At 42.3% G+C, this 17,157-nt stretch overlaps 1 protein-coding gene across 2 annotated transcripts; it reads right to left on the bottom strand.

Moving 5' to 3' along the window:
* Positions 1-680: 680 nt before the first annotated feature.
* ANAPC5 (anaphase promoting complex subunit 5) lies at positions 681-16,766 on the bottom strand. Of its 2 annotated transcripts, none has more exons than XM_054392716.1 (17): positions 16,563-16,766; positions 16,389-16,468; positions 15,438-15,547; positions 14,856-15,051; positions 13,668-13,734; positions 11,802-11,903; positions 10,402-10,592; positions 9,398-9,479; positions 7,702-7,791; positions 6,626-6,771; positions 6,024-6,159; positions 5,728-5,802; positions 4,003-4,124; positions 2,745-2,852; positions 2,058-2,205; positions 1,320-1,482; positions 681-920 (listed from the first exon to the last, which is right to left on the bottom strand). In XM_054392716.1, the coding sequence occupies exons 1-17, from the start codon at positions 16,764-16,766 to the stop codon at positions 706-708; spliced, it is 2,235 nt and encodes a 744-aa protein (XP_054248691.1). In that variant the 3' UTR covers positions 681-705. The 2 variants fall into 2 exon arrangements, with proteins under 2 accessions (XP_054248691.1, XP_054248690.1); XM_054392715.1 differs by having other exon boundaries at positions 6,626-6,807.
* Positions 16,767-17,157: the final 391 nt, after the last annotated feature.

The following is a 17,157-nucleotide window of genomic DNA, read 5'->3' on the forward strand; positions in this document are numbered from 1 at the left end:
CAAAGGCCACAGCATATCAGATGTTGAGTGAGCTGTGACCTTTTTATTGCCCCACAAAACCAGAGAAGGTTAAGCCTAGGCAGTGGGAGAACAGGTACCATAACGACATCTCAGCTGAGCTGGGCTTCTGTTCAGCACTCGTTCCTCTCCTCAGCTGCTCTTTGCACCAGGACAAATGTAACAACAATGCCAGGACTTTGCACCATTAGAGCTCTCCAACTGGATCCTGGTTTGTTCCCTTCTGCCAGCACCATCTGTTTCTATAGAGTAAACAGCCACTGTAGACAGGTTAAAGGTAAGGACACATTTTAAACAAGACTCTATACCACTTAAACAGAGAAGAAAGACGCTTGGGTCTACATTTTCCATTATTTTGTGTTGTGCTCATAAAGGAAGCATTGATTCTGAAAACGTCACTGCTAAGAACTGCTAAGATCTCATTTCATCGTGACTGTGCTACTCCCCTCAGTGTGCTTATAATGCAGTCAAGAGAGTAGTTTCTTCCCCCTCCCATTCAATTCTTCATTTCAAGTATAGAGTAGCAGTGAAATTGATGTTTCCCCTTAAGTCACTACAACCAAACCCCCAAGTTTGTTCAGTGCAAGGCCACAATTTATTGGCAGCTACTTTGAAACATGAATAACTGAATAAAAAGACATTTGTAAAAAACCCCAGGAAAACAAACAAATCTCATCTTTCAAGGCATCACTTGAAGGCGTTGATTAAGGGGACACCATGTGCTGGCAGATCCTGGTGCAACTGACGGAACAACATGGCACATTTGTTCCTCTCCTGGGTTTTGCCCAGGGTGTGGAACAGCCGTGCTTGGAAGTAGAGAACGTCTCTGAGCTGCTCCTTGCAGTCCACTTTGGCAAAGTAAGTCTTGGCTTCATTGAGATTCAGGATAGCAGACTCCAAAGCTGTAGAGAAAAGAGGGACAGGCATATTTAAGATAACATCACAATAACAAATCCAAGCAACAGAGCTCAGTTCTGAGGAGCCCACTTATAAATTCCTCAGCTTTTCAAAACAATTTGTATCTTAGCGACATGATCTTTCAGCTACTTTGTTATTTAGCCTGTGCTGCAAAATACGGGGGTGAAAGTATGTAGATAAACAAGATTCCATTATAAACTCTGCATCTGTTGAATAATTCCAAATTCATTTTGCCATCCCATAACTAGGTAACACATTTGACTGTATGATTTAAACTCTTTTTAAGAGTGACTGTGGAGCAGGACTCTGATACAGACACTGGTCTGCACTCCAAAGCCTCTGAGCACAGTTTCAGTGAAGAGGAGAATTACTCTTCGCACTACCTTCAACCTTCTTCTCTGGAGTGTAGGAAGCTGCAGAAGCCACCTGACATTTGGCCACCAAGAACATGGCACAGCCTTTGTCCAGGACAGCTCCATGGGCCAAGACAGGTTCTATTGCCATGTGCAGAATGTTCAGGGCTTGTTCAGGAATGCCAAGAATCAGCTGAAAGAGAAATACTTGGTGGTCAATACTGGAATCCACTGGCTAGAGCAGCTTCTTCAGGGAAGACCAACACAAGGCACATCTGTTTCTAATGTGATGTGTTACAGACCAGGATGTACTGTTTTTTTCCCCCCACAATCTTCTTTTAAAGCAAACCTCTTTAGTAGAGCTGAACTGCTCTCTGCAATGATTAGACATGGCTCCTCCACTGCAGTCAGCTCTGCCAGCTCAGAATAAACAATAAAACTGAACCCCAGCACGAGCACTATTTCTAATTCACGTACCAAACTGTGCTACCAGGAAGACAAAATACTAGGAGAAAAAAATTAACAACTGAAGAAATTAAGGCAGGGCCAATATATGTTTGTCTGCTTAATTATATGCCATAACTACACATGAATCTCAACTTTTATTAATTTCCTCAAAAGATCTTACACTTAGAATATACCTCCTTGGAATCGATACTTTAATTCCAAGAAGGTTGTGTTCTTAAATCTCACAGGAGTAAAAATGATGTCCAGATCCCCAGAACAAATGTTACCTTCCAGCCCTGTGAAAATACAAATCAGAGGTACCTGGGAGAAAGCCAAGTTGAGCACAGTTTCAGAAGCCAAGTACTGCAGGCTGTATTCTCGAGAGAGGGCAAGAGCCTGCAGCAGGACAGGCAGAGCTATGGTGTGGCAGGACGACCTCCAGTAGAGCTCTGCTATCGACAGCAGCACACTGACCAGAACAGGGGGAAAGCATTACAAACCTTTTCTTTTGATGGAAAACATCCACTTGTTTCCCAATTATTCCATCCATACAGTATTGATTTTATTAGGAATTAGATCACTGCATATACAATAAACTTCAACTGTGCCCTTAACAGGAGATGCCACTGACACACAACAGATCAACTAACACTGTAACTACTCTGTTTAGTACAAAGGTACAACTACACAAACAATCCTATTTCCTAGTTATTCTGGATGCAGTGTTTCCTTCTTCCCTAAGTCTTCGTGGAAGCTAAAAATAAGTTTACTACCTTGTAATTTCCATGTTAAAGGTTTGCAATGTGTGCAAATCTACATAACAGCTTTCAATTCCACAGTATTTTGAGGACTCCTCCATACCGTGATTAATAAATGAAATTACCTTGCAGTCTCCAAATCACAGTAGGTAATCTGAAGATTAGAGAATTCTGAACACAGACAAATTGAAAAGGCTGATTCTAATCACTGCAAAGTGGTTCTAGCAGTCTGAAAATGAAACATTCTTACCTAATCACCATCTCAGTGTTCTTGATTTTTTGGCAGTGGATCAACAATTTCTGCAGAAGTTTGTGTGCCTCTGACATTTGATTTTGGGCTTTCAACACAATGGCTTTTCTGCCATGGTAGAAAGAAAACATCACTGGTCATATTTTTGTATTTTAAATACAATTCTGCTCTTCAGAGCACAGTAAAATCGATCTCTGTTCTCTGACCTCTGCTGCTTGTAAGTGCAGAATGACACTCTGACAAAGTGTACACATGCCATACACATGGGCAGGGGGTAAAATGGGCATCTCCCATTCCAGTTGGATAACTCACAGGCCGAAAGGATCAAACTCTTCAAACAGCTTTAGATAGAAACACAGAGATTGCCAGAACCAAAGGCCAAACAGGCAGCAGAAGCAGGAGAGCAGGCAAGCCAGAAAGCACAAGTAATTATTTGTAAGAAAATCAGGTATGTAGTAAAGTAGCTAAAACTGACTTGAGTTGACAAGGACAAGTTGACAAGTGGAGCAACAGGGAAAGAAGGAGGATATGGAAATAAGAAACAAACACACAGCAGTAGGGAATGTGTTTGAACACCCTGAAACCAGACACTGAGTGGAATATTTAAAGATCAGGGGAATCACAAGCAGTCCCATTCCAGAAGGACAAGCATCATGTCCCACAGCTCAAATATGGTTGCTGGCTAACTGGCACTGGTTGGTTTTAGGTGTTTTGCCTCAATGAAAAAAATCAAAATTAACAGTAAGTTGGTGTGTACACTCATCACCTAACGAGTTTTAACCCTACCTATTTATAACATGTCATTCTAATTTAGAAACAAGAGCCCACTAAAGTGATAGAAAAATCACATTGACCCATATTGTGGATGTGGAAACCAGCACACATGAAGATACCCAAACTCAGAGCAGACCTGAGACCTGTCAGTACTTCACATAAAACTCTGCTTGGTGCTTAGGTTTGAGCACAGTTTCCATGGCAGATTTTGAAGAAGTACTTTGTGTTCTCACAACAGATCTACAGCTCAAGAATAACACCAACTTCAACGGTGCCATTCTGGTTCTTAAAATGTCCAAAGATATAGCCAGAAATTATTACTGCAGGACAGACTCTAATGGAATAAGCACTCGAGGTCAGACAACACAGCCGTCATTAGTTCTGGAAAGGGAAGAACACATAAGTACCCGTGACTGCCAGCAGTCATTTTGCTATTTTTCATTACCTTCATGGGACACTTGTATGCAGATTCATGGTTTCTTACCTGTATACACCTTCAATGCTATTAAGTGCAGTAATTCCTGATACAAGGGAATCTGCTATATGGTATCTGCCATCATTCATGGCTCTCTCAAACTGTATTTTCTGATCAAACAGCATCCAAAGCTAAACAAAAAATATCCAGGAACAAGTTTTAGAAGCTGTGCCTACTCATTTTTTTAGTTATAATTTACTTTTTATTTTCCCCTGTGGATATTTATGTCTAGACACAGGTAACTCCACTGTCCAGTTACTGTGTATTTACTACATTACTGTCTTCGGTGGAAATGCTCAGGTCTGCATTAATGTTTCACAGAATCACAGAATCAGTAAGGTTGGAAAAGACCTCAAGGATCATCAAGTCCAACTTGTCACCCAAGACCTCATGACTACTAAACCATGTCACCATGTGCCACATCCAATCCCCTCTTGAACACCTCCAGGGATGGTGACTCAACCATCTCCCTGGGCAGCACATTCCAATGTCTAACAACTCTCTCCGTAAAGAACTTTCTCCTCAACTCCAGCCTAAACCTCCCCTGGTGCAGCTTGAGACTGTGTCCTCTTGTTCTGGTGCTGGTTGCCTGGGAGAAGAGACCAACCCCCTCCTGGCTACAACCTCCCTTCAGGTAGTTGTAGACAGCAATGAGGTCTCCCCTGAGCCTCCTCCTCTCCAGGCTAAACAATCCCAGCTCCCTCAGCCTCTCCTCATAGGGTTTGTGTTCAAGGCCTCTCACCAGCCTTGTTGCCCTTCTCTGGACACGTTTAAGTATCTCAATGTCCTTCTTAAATTGAGGGGCCCAAAACTGGACACAGTACTCAAGGTGTGGCCTAACCAGTGCTGTGTACAGGGGTACAATGACCTCCCTGCTCCATCTGGCCACACTATGCCTGATGCAGGCCAGGATGCCATTGGCTCTCTTGGCCACCTGGGCACACTGCTGGTTCATGTTCAGCTGCTGTCAATCAGTACCCCCAGGTCCCTTTCTGTCTGGCTGCTCTCCAGCCACTCTGACCCCAGCCTGTAGCTCTGCATGGGGTTGTTGTGGCCGAAGTGCAGTACCCGGCACTTGGACTTGTTGAATGCCATCCTGTTGGACTTGGCCCATCTGTCCAGCCGGTCAAGGTCCCTCTGCAGAGCCCTTCTGCTCCCAACTTGGCGTCATCTGCTCACCTACTGGACTGCATTTTAATTAAAAATCTCTTTTTAAAAAATCCTTACTAACATTCTGAAGCATTAGGCTTACTTTGTAGTGAAAAGAGAAGGACCAAATTCTATTTAGGAGAACCTGGAACAGGAATGCTGTCCTACAAACTCATTGTGTTAATGTGTTTCCAAAAGTCATGCAGAAATCAGTCTATTCTGTTATTTCTGGACTGTAATATATCAAAGTAAGTAGCACTAATTAAATAGAACTTTGAAGCTCCAAATCAATGCTGAGCATTTAATTCCTGTATGTGCTCAAGGAGTTTTACATTCTTCTGTCAATGATATTTCTATCTAAACCGTTTTCCTTTGGAGGTCATGGTGAGATCTCACCAGTCTTAAAACATATCTTTTCCTGCTTTTGTAGACAAGCTTTAGCTGCACAGCTTCCTGTGAGGTCACGAGTGAATTTAGCAAACATATAGCCTAAGGCATACAGAGGGAAGAACTCAGATGCAGTGGAATTAAGATTCTATTGTGTGACAGTTACATAACTTGCAAACTAAATGATAAATATTCTACCTGTGCATGCTGACTGTTGGGAGGGAATCGTTCCTTTAGATGTTTCAGTATTTCAGAAGCAGCTGCAAAGTACCCCTGTAACACAGAACGCACACTCTAACATACACTGAGGCAAGCTCCACTCCCCTCAATTTCAACATAGCCCTCAGGGGAAGAACCTGACAAGCCAAACCTGCATTTTCTTTGCCCCCAACGCAGACATTGAAGGCAGAACAAAACATGAGTCGAGTCTCACTTGCTTTGTCAATAACACCCACATGGCCTCCTACATCTGTGCAACCAGCCATAAACCTCACCTGCTCTGCATGTAGCTCAGCCAGGTGACACAACACCACGGCGAAGGACTCGGTGTTATTCTGCTGAACGCCCACGCTCACAGCCTCCAGACTGTTCATGCTCAGCAATGTTTGGGCTTGTTGAAGTGCCATGGTGCTTGTGCAAGAGAAACATCTTTTAGCTTTCAAGTAACAAACAACCATTTTTAACCTATGGTCTGGTTATGACAACAGCCTACATGTTCTGATAAGGCAGGGGCCTGGGGGAGAATGAAAATTTGCAAAGCATCTGCTATTCAGGAACTCTGGACTATGCAGGCACATCAAGGACTACGTAGTGAATACTGCACACAGTCTAAGCGCAGAGATGCTTGAAAATGGGGGCAGAGGGAAAATTTATGTACTATTTGCCACCTCTAAATGGAAACAGTCTCTTCTCCAGTAGGAGTTTTAAAGGAACACAAGAGAATGGAAGTATCTGCACTCAGCCTGTACTGAATCACAGCCTGATTGCTTTATTTTAGTGCATTGGAGAGACAGAATCACTTGTTACACCTATATAAACAACTCTAAATGCATTATGTGCTAACAAGTACAGTGAGCTAACCCAAGGAACAGAATACCTGCGGCCGTATAATCTCCAAATGGCAGTCTTCTGTGCTATACTGATGTCAATAAGCTCTGACAAGCTGTGTTTCCAGTGCAGCAGATCAGAGTCTTTTAAGGCATCCATTAGTTTGTTGGCAGCCTTTCCTGCAAAAGCTCTTTGCTGAACCAAGGACTGTATTCCCAGAGATGCAAGGTACTGCAAAAAAGGAAGAAAAACATACCAACAGCGTTGAAAGACGATGGAGTACATGGCTTTTACACTGATGCTTTGCAAATTACACCAGAGCAAGAGTTCTAAGCTAAGAAAAAAAAAAGAAAAAAACAAATGGAGGTGATATTATTCAGCACAGACAAAGGAACACTGCTCCAGGCACTTCTTTAAATACCCACATATGCACACCCACACATATGTGAATGCCATTTTGTTAGATGTGAAAGGTAATTTCCACTCCCCCACACAGAAGTCTTAAAGAGGATGACAGGACTTGTACTTCAATTTCTCCAACAAAGAAACAGCCATGAAAACACAGAGCCTTCCACCTACCTTCCCCACCAAGCAGCTATGTCTGCCCTCACTTCCCAATAACAGCAGTTCCTTTTAGAAAAATTCTCTTAATAAAGAGAGAACAACTCAGGGAAGACAGAACTAAACTGAGCATTATCAAGGCAACAAATTCAGGGCACAAAACTAGCTAAAAGGAGGGCTGCCTCACAAGATTTCGCAGGAGCCCTACAAGTAAACATGTTTCAAAGCCTTGCCAGAGGCATCAGTAGTGAGTTTCAGGGAAGGTGGAGGCAAAAGAACCTCCCTCAAGAACCAGAAGATTTTGCTATAGGCCTAAGGCTGAAATGGTGTCTGAAAAATAAACAAGTTAGGAAGAAAAACAGTGAGCCTTGAAATAATGCACTGGCATTAAACGAACTGAACTCTGGTTTGTTAATATGAAGAGTCAAAATCATAATTAAAGACAGATTTTGGAGAATTGAAATAGACTTGTTTAAATTTAGTTGCATGTTTTGAACAGACCAACCACAAAACCCCAAACCCTCTTGTTGCACACAAAGTTAAGGATAAGTGAAATGGACTCACTGGCAAACCAAAATGTAAAGATTTGTTCACAGAGTGCTCCAGCAGGACACAACTATCAAATATCTTTTGCTCCAGGATGTACAACCAGCTCTAGCAAGAAAAGAAAGAAACAAAGTTACAATCTTATTGCCAATAGTTAATGGCTGCAGCACTTTTAACTTCTCTTTTTGCACAGAATGCACAAAAACTCACTCAAAATACAAACCACTCTTCTGAATTAAAGTGATACTAAGGAAACAAATGCTGCATGGGAAAATATATCAGAAGCGCAGCTAGGCTTGGACAGTGGCTGGACAGCAGTCAGCACTGGAGGTTCAGAGTAATGCATGGAAACCCCACTGCACAATTAACTGGGGGCAGCAGTATCTGCGGAGTCTGATACTACTGACACAAATTCACTGTAACAATAATATTAACAGAATTAAATAGAGAGAAATCTAAGTCTTTCCCTCCTCACTTTGTTTTGCTCAAAAGCAGGCTTAGTCTTTTAAGGATCCAACAGACAGTACAGAGGAAGTTTATGAAATACTTTATCTCTTTAAAACATATCAGACTAAACTTCAACTAGTGCTGAGACGTGATGGTTTGAAACTGTCTTTTTATCTTTTCTTTGCAAAGTTCACGCAGAGAAAGCTAAATAATGTAAATAAGTCACTACTGGGTGTAAGAAAGCAAAATAATGATTGTTCTAAACACTTCCATTGGATAGATAGAAATGTTTAAGAACTACTACTCAAAACAAAGTGGGGCAGTCTGCAGTCGGAGTGGGGAGTTCGCTTACTTGCTGGGCTGTCTGGCTGCTGCTTTTTCTTCTCTTCTGGATGGAGATAACACGCTGACCTTGGCGAGCTAAGTTAACAGCCTCTTTGCTTTTAGCTAACTCTGCTTTCCGCCAGGGGGATCTGAGGGGAGGAGGCCCCTGGGAGAGAGGCCCCTTGGGAAAGGTCCCCTCTGTGGGGAAGCAAAGGGAGCTTGGTTGTGCTTTTCTGTTGATTGTATATATTTGCAAATGTTGTGAATTTTGTATATTTGTACATATTCATTGCATTTCATCATAGATTGTAGATCTGCTTGATAAATACAGCTCTCATTTGCTTTCCAGACTGAGCTAGACTGGTTATTGTTGGTGTGGGGGGGAATTTCAGCTCACACTGACACACGAGATCTCAGAACTCTGGGGTCACAACTGTCTAAGAAAACAGTTCTCAGCTGTAACAAACCCACCCATGATCTCCCTAGTTTGTTGCTCTGAGTAACCCATCTGCCAGAAGCAACATCACTCCACTGCTGGACAGTCATCTTTAAATTACTGATGCATTTGACGAGATACGACTGTAAGAGCAGTTCTGCAGCAGTTCCTGAGAGAAGGCTTGGATAAGGCCCTTTTCTCTCTGTTAACAAGTGACAGGATGAGATGAAATGGCCTCAGTTTGCACCAGTAAAGGTTTAGGCTGGATAATAGAAGAAACTTCTTCACTGAAAGGGTTCTCAAACACTGGAGTACGATTCACAGGGAGGTGGTTGAACCCTCAGCCTTGGAGGTGTTTAAAAGGGGCAGAGATGTGATGCTGAGGAACATGGTTTAGCCCCAGATCTGGTTGGACTTGACGATCATAAAGATCTTTTCCAACCAAAATGATTCCATAATAACACAAACACAGGTGACTTAACCTCCATTTCAACCCCACTCTCTCACCAGGCAGTGCTGCAAGCAAACATGGTCATTAGACTCCTGTGCAATTCGGATGGCTTCCTGGAGCGCAAGCTCAGCCTGTTGGCTATCAGCAAACAAAAAGGGAGAACGTATTAGTGTTCCCACAATGCTTAAAATACAGCATTACAGTAGAGAGGGATATTGATCTAAATTATGCATATTGCATTCAGAAGAGAACTCTGATTTAATAGACTGCTGAGAAAGCCTCTATTCTCCTCCTAGCACTCCAGTGATATATTCTGGTCTTCGGGATAATAAGTAAGGCAGCATCTAGGAGCCACTATAAAAACACAACTTAGCCCCTAAGTGGGCTTTCAGACCCTGTACATGCCAATGTACGTGCCAATTGTTTGAACAGGGACAACATTAAATGTCTGCCTGTGTAGAAAATGTTGCTCTCAATTTTGCAGATGGAAGGATCCCATCTCCAGGCCTTTTACACAATGAATCCAGGCAGCAGTCAATAAATGCAAACCATGTATGGAGATGGGTAAATCAGCTTTATCAATAAAATAACTCCCTCTCTGTGGCATTTTAAAATAAAAAAGCTCAGATGGTTGGGTTTGTATTTTGTTTGTTTTTTTAAATTTATCATAAGCTCCCATTGATTTGAGTGTAATAGAAAACCAACCACATTTTCTTGAGAATATGACTAAAAATAGGCATTCATGTCCACTGACCTTTCTGAGGTCATGGAAATGTAGCAATTGAGAACTTAAATACCCAGGAAACCATTGCAGTTGGACATAGACAAATGTCAACTCTTACCCTGCTGTAGATGGCTCAGTTATTATGGAAACCAAATAAATACCAAACAAAACAGATCAAGATTCCAAGAAAATTCCAACCCAACTGTAGTGGTTATCAAAGCAGAGAAAGTCCCTTCTCTTCCTGGACTGAGTTTCGGAATGAACAAAAAGGTCTGTCAGCACTTAGGAGACACAACAAGATGGGTTTGAGTTGTGGGATACAAGGTACTAACTTACTAATGACCAAAGCGACAGTGCAGGGCAGCCAGGTTCAGAGCTGCGTATCTCAGGCTCCGACCGTAACCTTCATCCCCATTGCTTTTGCTTTCTGCTCCAGTGAGAATCAAGCGGTCAAAATAATGCAGCAGGCTGTGTGTTGAGCTGAAGACATCTTGCACTCTGAGACTATTTAAGTAGCTTAAATAGTGCTAAAAAAAAAAAAAAATGAAGCAAAACCAGATTTAAGTATACAGAACTATTAAAACAAAGTGCTTGATGACAAGCTGCAGTGATACTGACACTACCTGTGCAGAATTTCTGTAAATCTTGGGTAAAATGGGTTGTTTTCCATAACAGAATCTTCCAAATGGTGTCCCATAGGCCAATATTTTGCTGTCAGAATGATCCCACCCAGTCTGAGGCCTCTACACAGGTGGAATCCCTGTATTTATGTGCTAAGACAGATTGGGAATGGAGGCATCACTCCCACTGTATTTACACTCAGGAAGGTACTCAGAAGTGTGAGCACCATTTCCAAATACTGTGCAGATAGAAAATGCTAAAACTATTTATTTTCCTCTTGGCATTGAGACATGGGCAGGACAATCCTGTATGTCAGACAACCAGAACGCTGGAAAGAACTTCTACAGCTGTGAATTCCAGCCCCTGCTATCACAGAATCACAGAATGTTAGGGGCTGGAAGGGGCTTCAAAGATCACGCAAGTCCAACCTTCCTGCCAGAGCAGGATCACCTAGAGTAGGTCACACAGGAACATGTCCAGGCACCTTTTGAATGTCTCCAGAGACTCCACAACCTCTCTGGGCAGCCTGTTCCTGTATTCTGAGAAGGGTTATCCCTTCCAAGGATCTATCTTCATAGGGTAGCAAGGAAAAAGATGATTGGGAACTCACAGAACTTGCACAAAGCTGTTCAGGAAAAAGCAAATGCTCCAGCCAGGTCTGGAACCAGCTCTCAGGGGGAGCTGTCCACTGCTTTCAGTAAAAACTGCTATTAAGCAGCAAAAGTGAACATAAGTAAGTAACATCAACAGATATTGCACTTAATACTGATTTTTAAATTACAGGAGTACAAGGCCTGAGGTTCTTAGAAAATGTGTGTAAAAAGAACTAAGTTTTAGATTTAGTTTGATGAGAACACACTCACACAGTGCCACCAAAATTAAGAGGATTATATCCGTGCATAAATCTAGACATGTGGTTAAGTACTAAGCTTAATTAAGGTTTCTCTACCTTCAGGAGTTTCACTCTGAAATACTAAGTATTTACATGCACCTTGCTCACATTTTTATCATCTCCTTATTTTTCAATACGGAATAAATTACTCCCCAATAATCCCATCCCAGATACAAGAAATCCTTTTACAGCCATTTTCCAGATGAAGAAAAAAGATACTTACTGCTTCAGCAAAGTCTGGATTAAATTTTAACAAATTGTTCAATTCCTTTTGTAAGGATGCTGGAGTAAGAGCCTTTGTTTCATCATTCTTTAATAGAGAAGCCTGGAATAAAAATTGAAAACTAAAAGCTATGTAACTCAAACTGGAGGATTACAAATGTCTTTTGATACACGCTTGTCAGTTTGTTATCTGCTAAGAGAGAACACTAAAGAAGATTTTGTAACAGCTCTGTCTACTATGATGCTCAAACAGTGGCAGCTTTACCTATACTATATTGTATTTTATTTCACTTTCCAGACATCAGAGAGAGACCAAGCACAACAGAAGTTTATTCAAAGGGCTGTTTAAAGGTACTTCAAGAATTCTGTCGAAGTTTCTCTTTGAAGGACTAATACAACAGATCACTCACTGGAATTACATCGATCTCCTCACAAAAATAAAAACCAGACAGAAACCCAAGACACCAGATGAAAGCAAATCCACAGCTTGCTTTGGCAAGTAGTGAAATTAATAAAAAATTACTATAGTCTAGTCACTAGAGTAAGCATCACTGAACAATAAAGAGACTTCACATTTCAGAACCCTCCTAAACATTCAGATTTCTCCAGAAAATTCTAATTAGGAGGGGAGAAAATTAAACACACTGGTAACAGACACTCTACAGAAATCACACCAGCTGAAAAACACAGTATCACAATGGCACTGCGGTTCAAATCCACACCATGCACCAGATCACTGATGGCTGCCCTGTCTTCTCCTTCAACCCCATTTCTAACTCAGTTTTTGGATAAGGGTCCCCTATTCTGCATGTGTTTATGGCCATTGAAGTGCCAACAACTGGAGCTAGATCACAGGGGCCTGTGTGCCTGTGGTGCCAGCAACTGGATTGAGGACCACAAGTCACACAGGCCCAAGTGTCTGTGGTGTCAGCCACCACAGCAAGCGAGAGCATGCATCAGTGGGCAACTACTGGTGACCAGCAAACTGGACTAGGCAGAAAGTTGGTAAAGCTGTTTGACAGTCAAGTTATGAAATAGTCATAAAACTGGGCTGGATAGCTTTCTCTGAATGAGGCAGCTGGAGGATGTCCAGGCCAGTCAGGAGGTCTCAAGTCAACCAATAGAGAGACATTGGGATCCTTGGGTCAACAAAGAGATGGATTTTTATGTATTGTGCCTTCCTGCTGGAGGCAACTGGAAGCAAGACAATGCAGGAGCCAGTTACCCAACAAACAAGGCTCATGGTGGAATGAAGAGAGAGGGAGGGAGAGATAGAGTGCAAGCTTATGTATTTCACACTAATGGACCTTCCTCCTCATCAGCCAGAGAGCAGAACAGGGTAACAGGCAGCATGTTCAGCCTCCACACTGGTTACACTGAGGGTCAGGGAGCTACAGGAGCCTTGTCATAATCAGACTACTGAATTCAACAACCTCTAACAGTCAAGAACCTTATGGGGCTGAGAAGTTACTTTGAACTTTTAAAGTGTCCATGGAACACACATTATAGGCATACTACATAGAAAGCTATAAGCATGCAGTGCATTTACTGACACTTGTGCTCGTGTGTAATTCTGCTCCATTTTGCATTTACCAGCTGAAATAATCAACAAAGCCACACGTTTCACAGCCATCAAGCCTGAGGTGAGCAGTCAGAAGTGACCTTCTCAGAAGAAATATCATCATATGGTGCACAGGCCCAGATAAAACACTTCTAGCCCCAAGTGCTCATACTGAGCAACTACATGCAAGATACCAACAAATCTTTAACAGATTTAAGAAAACATCACATCTGACACTATGGATAACATTGAATGTGAACTTCATGTTATGGGTCATTTCCTCAGCTTTATTCAGAATTAACATACCTGTTGAGAAAGAAAATACTCTGCTTGTTTCTGAGAAAGAGGCCCACTGCAAGACATCTCTTCTTCCCTGAGAAGAAGCACTTTGGTTAGAAACAAAGGCAATGAAATAAAATACAAGGAAATACATTTTATAAGACACTCCACACTTTTGCTTTTTAAAGTTTTATGAGATATTGTAGCTCAAAGCACGAAAGGGAACTAAATGGAGAAAAATGTAATAAAGAATAAAAACTACTGCATCGAAGTCAGCAATCCAATTTCACATGGTTTACTTGTAATCTTCAACCTGCAGAGACCATAGTCAGCATGAATGCTACTCATAAAAAACACAAAAAACAACATCAGACAGAAGATTTGGGGCTGACATATTCAAACGACTTTGCTCTGGTTATCCTTTCTTCTGCAGATACCCACAATAACATGAATTGGCACTTTGGCCACACTCCAGAAAACAGTCATTCTGCAAGTACAGGCAGAAGTTTATTCCATCGGAATACAGCACCTAGAGCACCCATCAGGCTCCAAAAGCTGTTGACTGACTCACACTGTAGCACAAACACAAGCTTATATAAAGACAATTTAGAAAGTATATTTGAAACACACATAAAATGCTTTTAGAACTATTCTTACACTAGAGGAGCTCTTTAATGAGCGGAAAGTCTTGATATCTGCTTCTCATTTTTGTTGTAAATAGATGCAAAAAACCATTAAGCCTAACTTTTCCCTAGTGAGCAATCTTTCCTTGCTGGAAGCAGAAGTGACCTCTCCAATAGCTTTAACACAACCAGAGGAATCACTCAGCAGTAGGCTGTGCAGGAGGGAACAGTGAGCAGCACCTCGATTTCCTAAGTGAGTCTAAGAGCAGGGTACTGCCATCTTCTAAGAGACACCGAGCAGAGCTGTGCTATTTGCAAATGTCACCACACGGTGGCACCAAGGAAGCGCAGAGGTGACCCAACTCTGACTGCACCTATGAGGCTTTAAAGTAAATACCGGATTACAGCACACTCCATCACAACATTGCAGCTGAAGTCGTTATGATAGGACACGCACAGGGTCTAGATGAGCATTTGTGGAGTTTAGAAGGTTTAACGGAGCAGCACCTTGAGCTGGACAAAGCTTAAAACTTAGAGAAGTAATCCGAAATAAGAGTAATTCTCTTAAGAAGGAGGAATATTAATGTATCACCTTAAAGGTTCATCAAGTTCTTCTTTCTCCATTTTCCCCTCCATTTCTTCTGTATTTGTCAGTTCCTCATCATTTTTATCAATTTCACATTTTTTCTCATCATTTTGGAAGTACTGCTGAAGTGCAGTGTAAAGTTTATAGACCTGACTGAAAGAAAGCTTATTGTATGCCAAGATCATATGGCGCAGAAACAGACCTGCAAAGGAAAACATCTGTTATGACAGCTGTCTGCAGGGCTGCTGTTTCAAAGAAGAGACTTATGGAAATCAGAAGCTTAAATCACATTATTTAATTTGTATCTCATGTCAACCTACCAACTAATACAATTCAGTTTAGCAGGGCGTAAATCTGGTATGAATTAGTGACATATCTCACAGACTATCTGATCAGTGAAAAGTTGTGAAGATCAGTAACAACTACATGATATGCAGATATTGGTTAATATGAAACATGAAAGCAAGAGAAAAATCACACAATGCATTTTTACACCTCTCCAAAGAGAAAAACAAAGCTTTATTCTGAGTGAATTATATCAATGATAGATATCACATCAAATATAGCTTAGAAATAACAATTAGTTACCTACTACACTTGTTTTATGAACTTCTGGCTCTGTCCCTGTAAATGAATCTGAAAGGTCATCAAAAAATTGTTCCATATCTTTCAATTCTCCTTCTGCCATAAGTTTTAACCTAAATTGGGAAAGAAAACCACATTTTTTTAGGGTACTAATAATATGCATCAAATAAAATATTTATTTCATGTATAGAGGAGTAAACACAAATAAAACCAAGCGGCAGCTAATTAATTAGGCCTAGAAGGTTTTTATGCACATAAGCCAAATAAAAACACACTAAATAGTAATCCACAAGCCAAGTATGAATCAGATTCTTTTTTCCTTTAAACTATTTTTTAACAAAGAGAACTACTAGAAGATACTTGTGTTCTTTTAACAAAACTATTAGGAAGCCAAAATAGACTGATTTTTAAAACTGTTGCTGTTTAGTGAATTAGCAAGTATCAAAACAGATCTCCTGTATCACAGAAACTTTAAAACTGGTTTCAACGTTTGGTTTGTGTGCCTTTCAGAACTTTGAGAACCAGGAAAAAGAAGTGTGTTTTTGCTCCAAAAACTTCTGATTTCACAAACTATACATTTAACACATTTCAGAGCACTTCTTCGTAGCTATCCAAGCAAATATGATTCTATGATATCGATAATGTGGAGCATGTATATAATGAGTTTATCATCTTTCACAAAAATATTCGTTTGTAGTGGTGGTATTTTAACATTTTTCACACAGAATACAGAAACTACAAAAGGGAAGGAATTAGCAAACAACCCAAGCAGTTCCTTGATCTCCAGCAGCACGGAATGCCAGCACGCTCTGACTTCGTGCCTCCCCACCCACGACAAGGACACAGCAGGGGCCAGTGTCTGGTCCTCAGCAGCTCTAAATCACCCCGCCCCTGATAGCAGGGACCCGATTTAACGGCTTCCTGAGGGGGAAGAGGCGCGGTCCCTGCGCCCACCTGATGTGCACGGAGCTCGCCAGTTGCGGGCAGGACTCCTCGATGGCCTTGCGCAGTCGCGACAGAGGCATGTCAGGGCCCTGGGGAGGACAGCGATATGTCACGACGGGCCACAACGCAAGCGGCCTTTTGGGGTCTCCCTCCCTCCCCCTCAGGGCCAGGCCCGGTCCTGACCTGCAACAACGGCAGCAGCAGCCGGTTGAGCCGCCGCCGCTCTAGTAGGCCGAGCTGCGAGCTGGCGCGACCCAGCTCGCTCAGGAGCACCAGTAGTGCCATCTTGTAGGGAGTGACCCAGTCCTTGATGCCGAAGACGTTGGCGTGCACCACGCCATTCGTCATCATCGGGTTGAAGTAGAGGCTCTCGTGTACGCTCGCCATGGCGGCATCCGCCCTGTCGCCCGGGAAACTGGCCTCTTGTTCTGGCCAATCGCTGCTGCCGCCGCCATCACGTGGACTGGCATCCGCCAACACGGGTCCGGCTGGCGGGCCGAGCCCAGGAGAACAGTTCCAGGCAGTAAAGAATCCGCGAGGCGCCGCCTGGCGGGAAGCGAGCGAAGGGCGGGGACAATGGCCCAGGGCGGGCGCGCGGGCGGCTACCCTCCGACTTGCTACCGGCGAGCTATGGCGATCGTTTATGTAGGCTTGACACAGACTGGTAGCATAGAATCGTAGAATCATGGAATCATTTTGGTTGGACAAGACCTTCAGGATCATTGAGGCCAACCATGATCTAACTCTACCATAGCTGGTGCTAAACCACATCCCTCAG

This window comes from Indicator indicator, chromosome 26 (assembly GCF_027791375.1).
Source record: "Indicator indicator isolate 239-I01 chromosome 26, UM_Iind_1.1, whole genome shotgun sequence".
In the NCBI taxonomy this organism is placed as follows: domain Eukaryota; kingdom Metazoa; phylum Chordata; class Aves; order Piciformes; family Indicatoridae; genus Indicator; species Indicator indicator.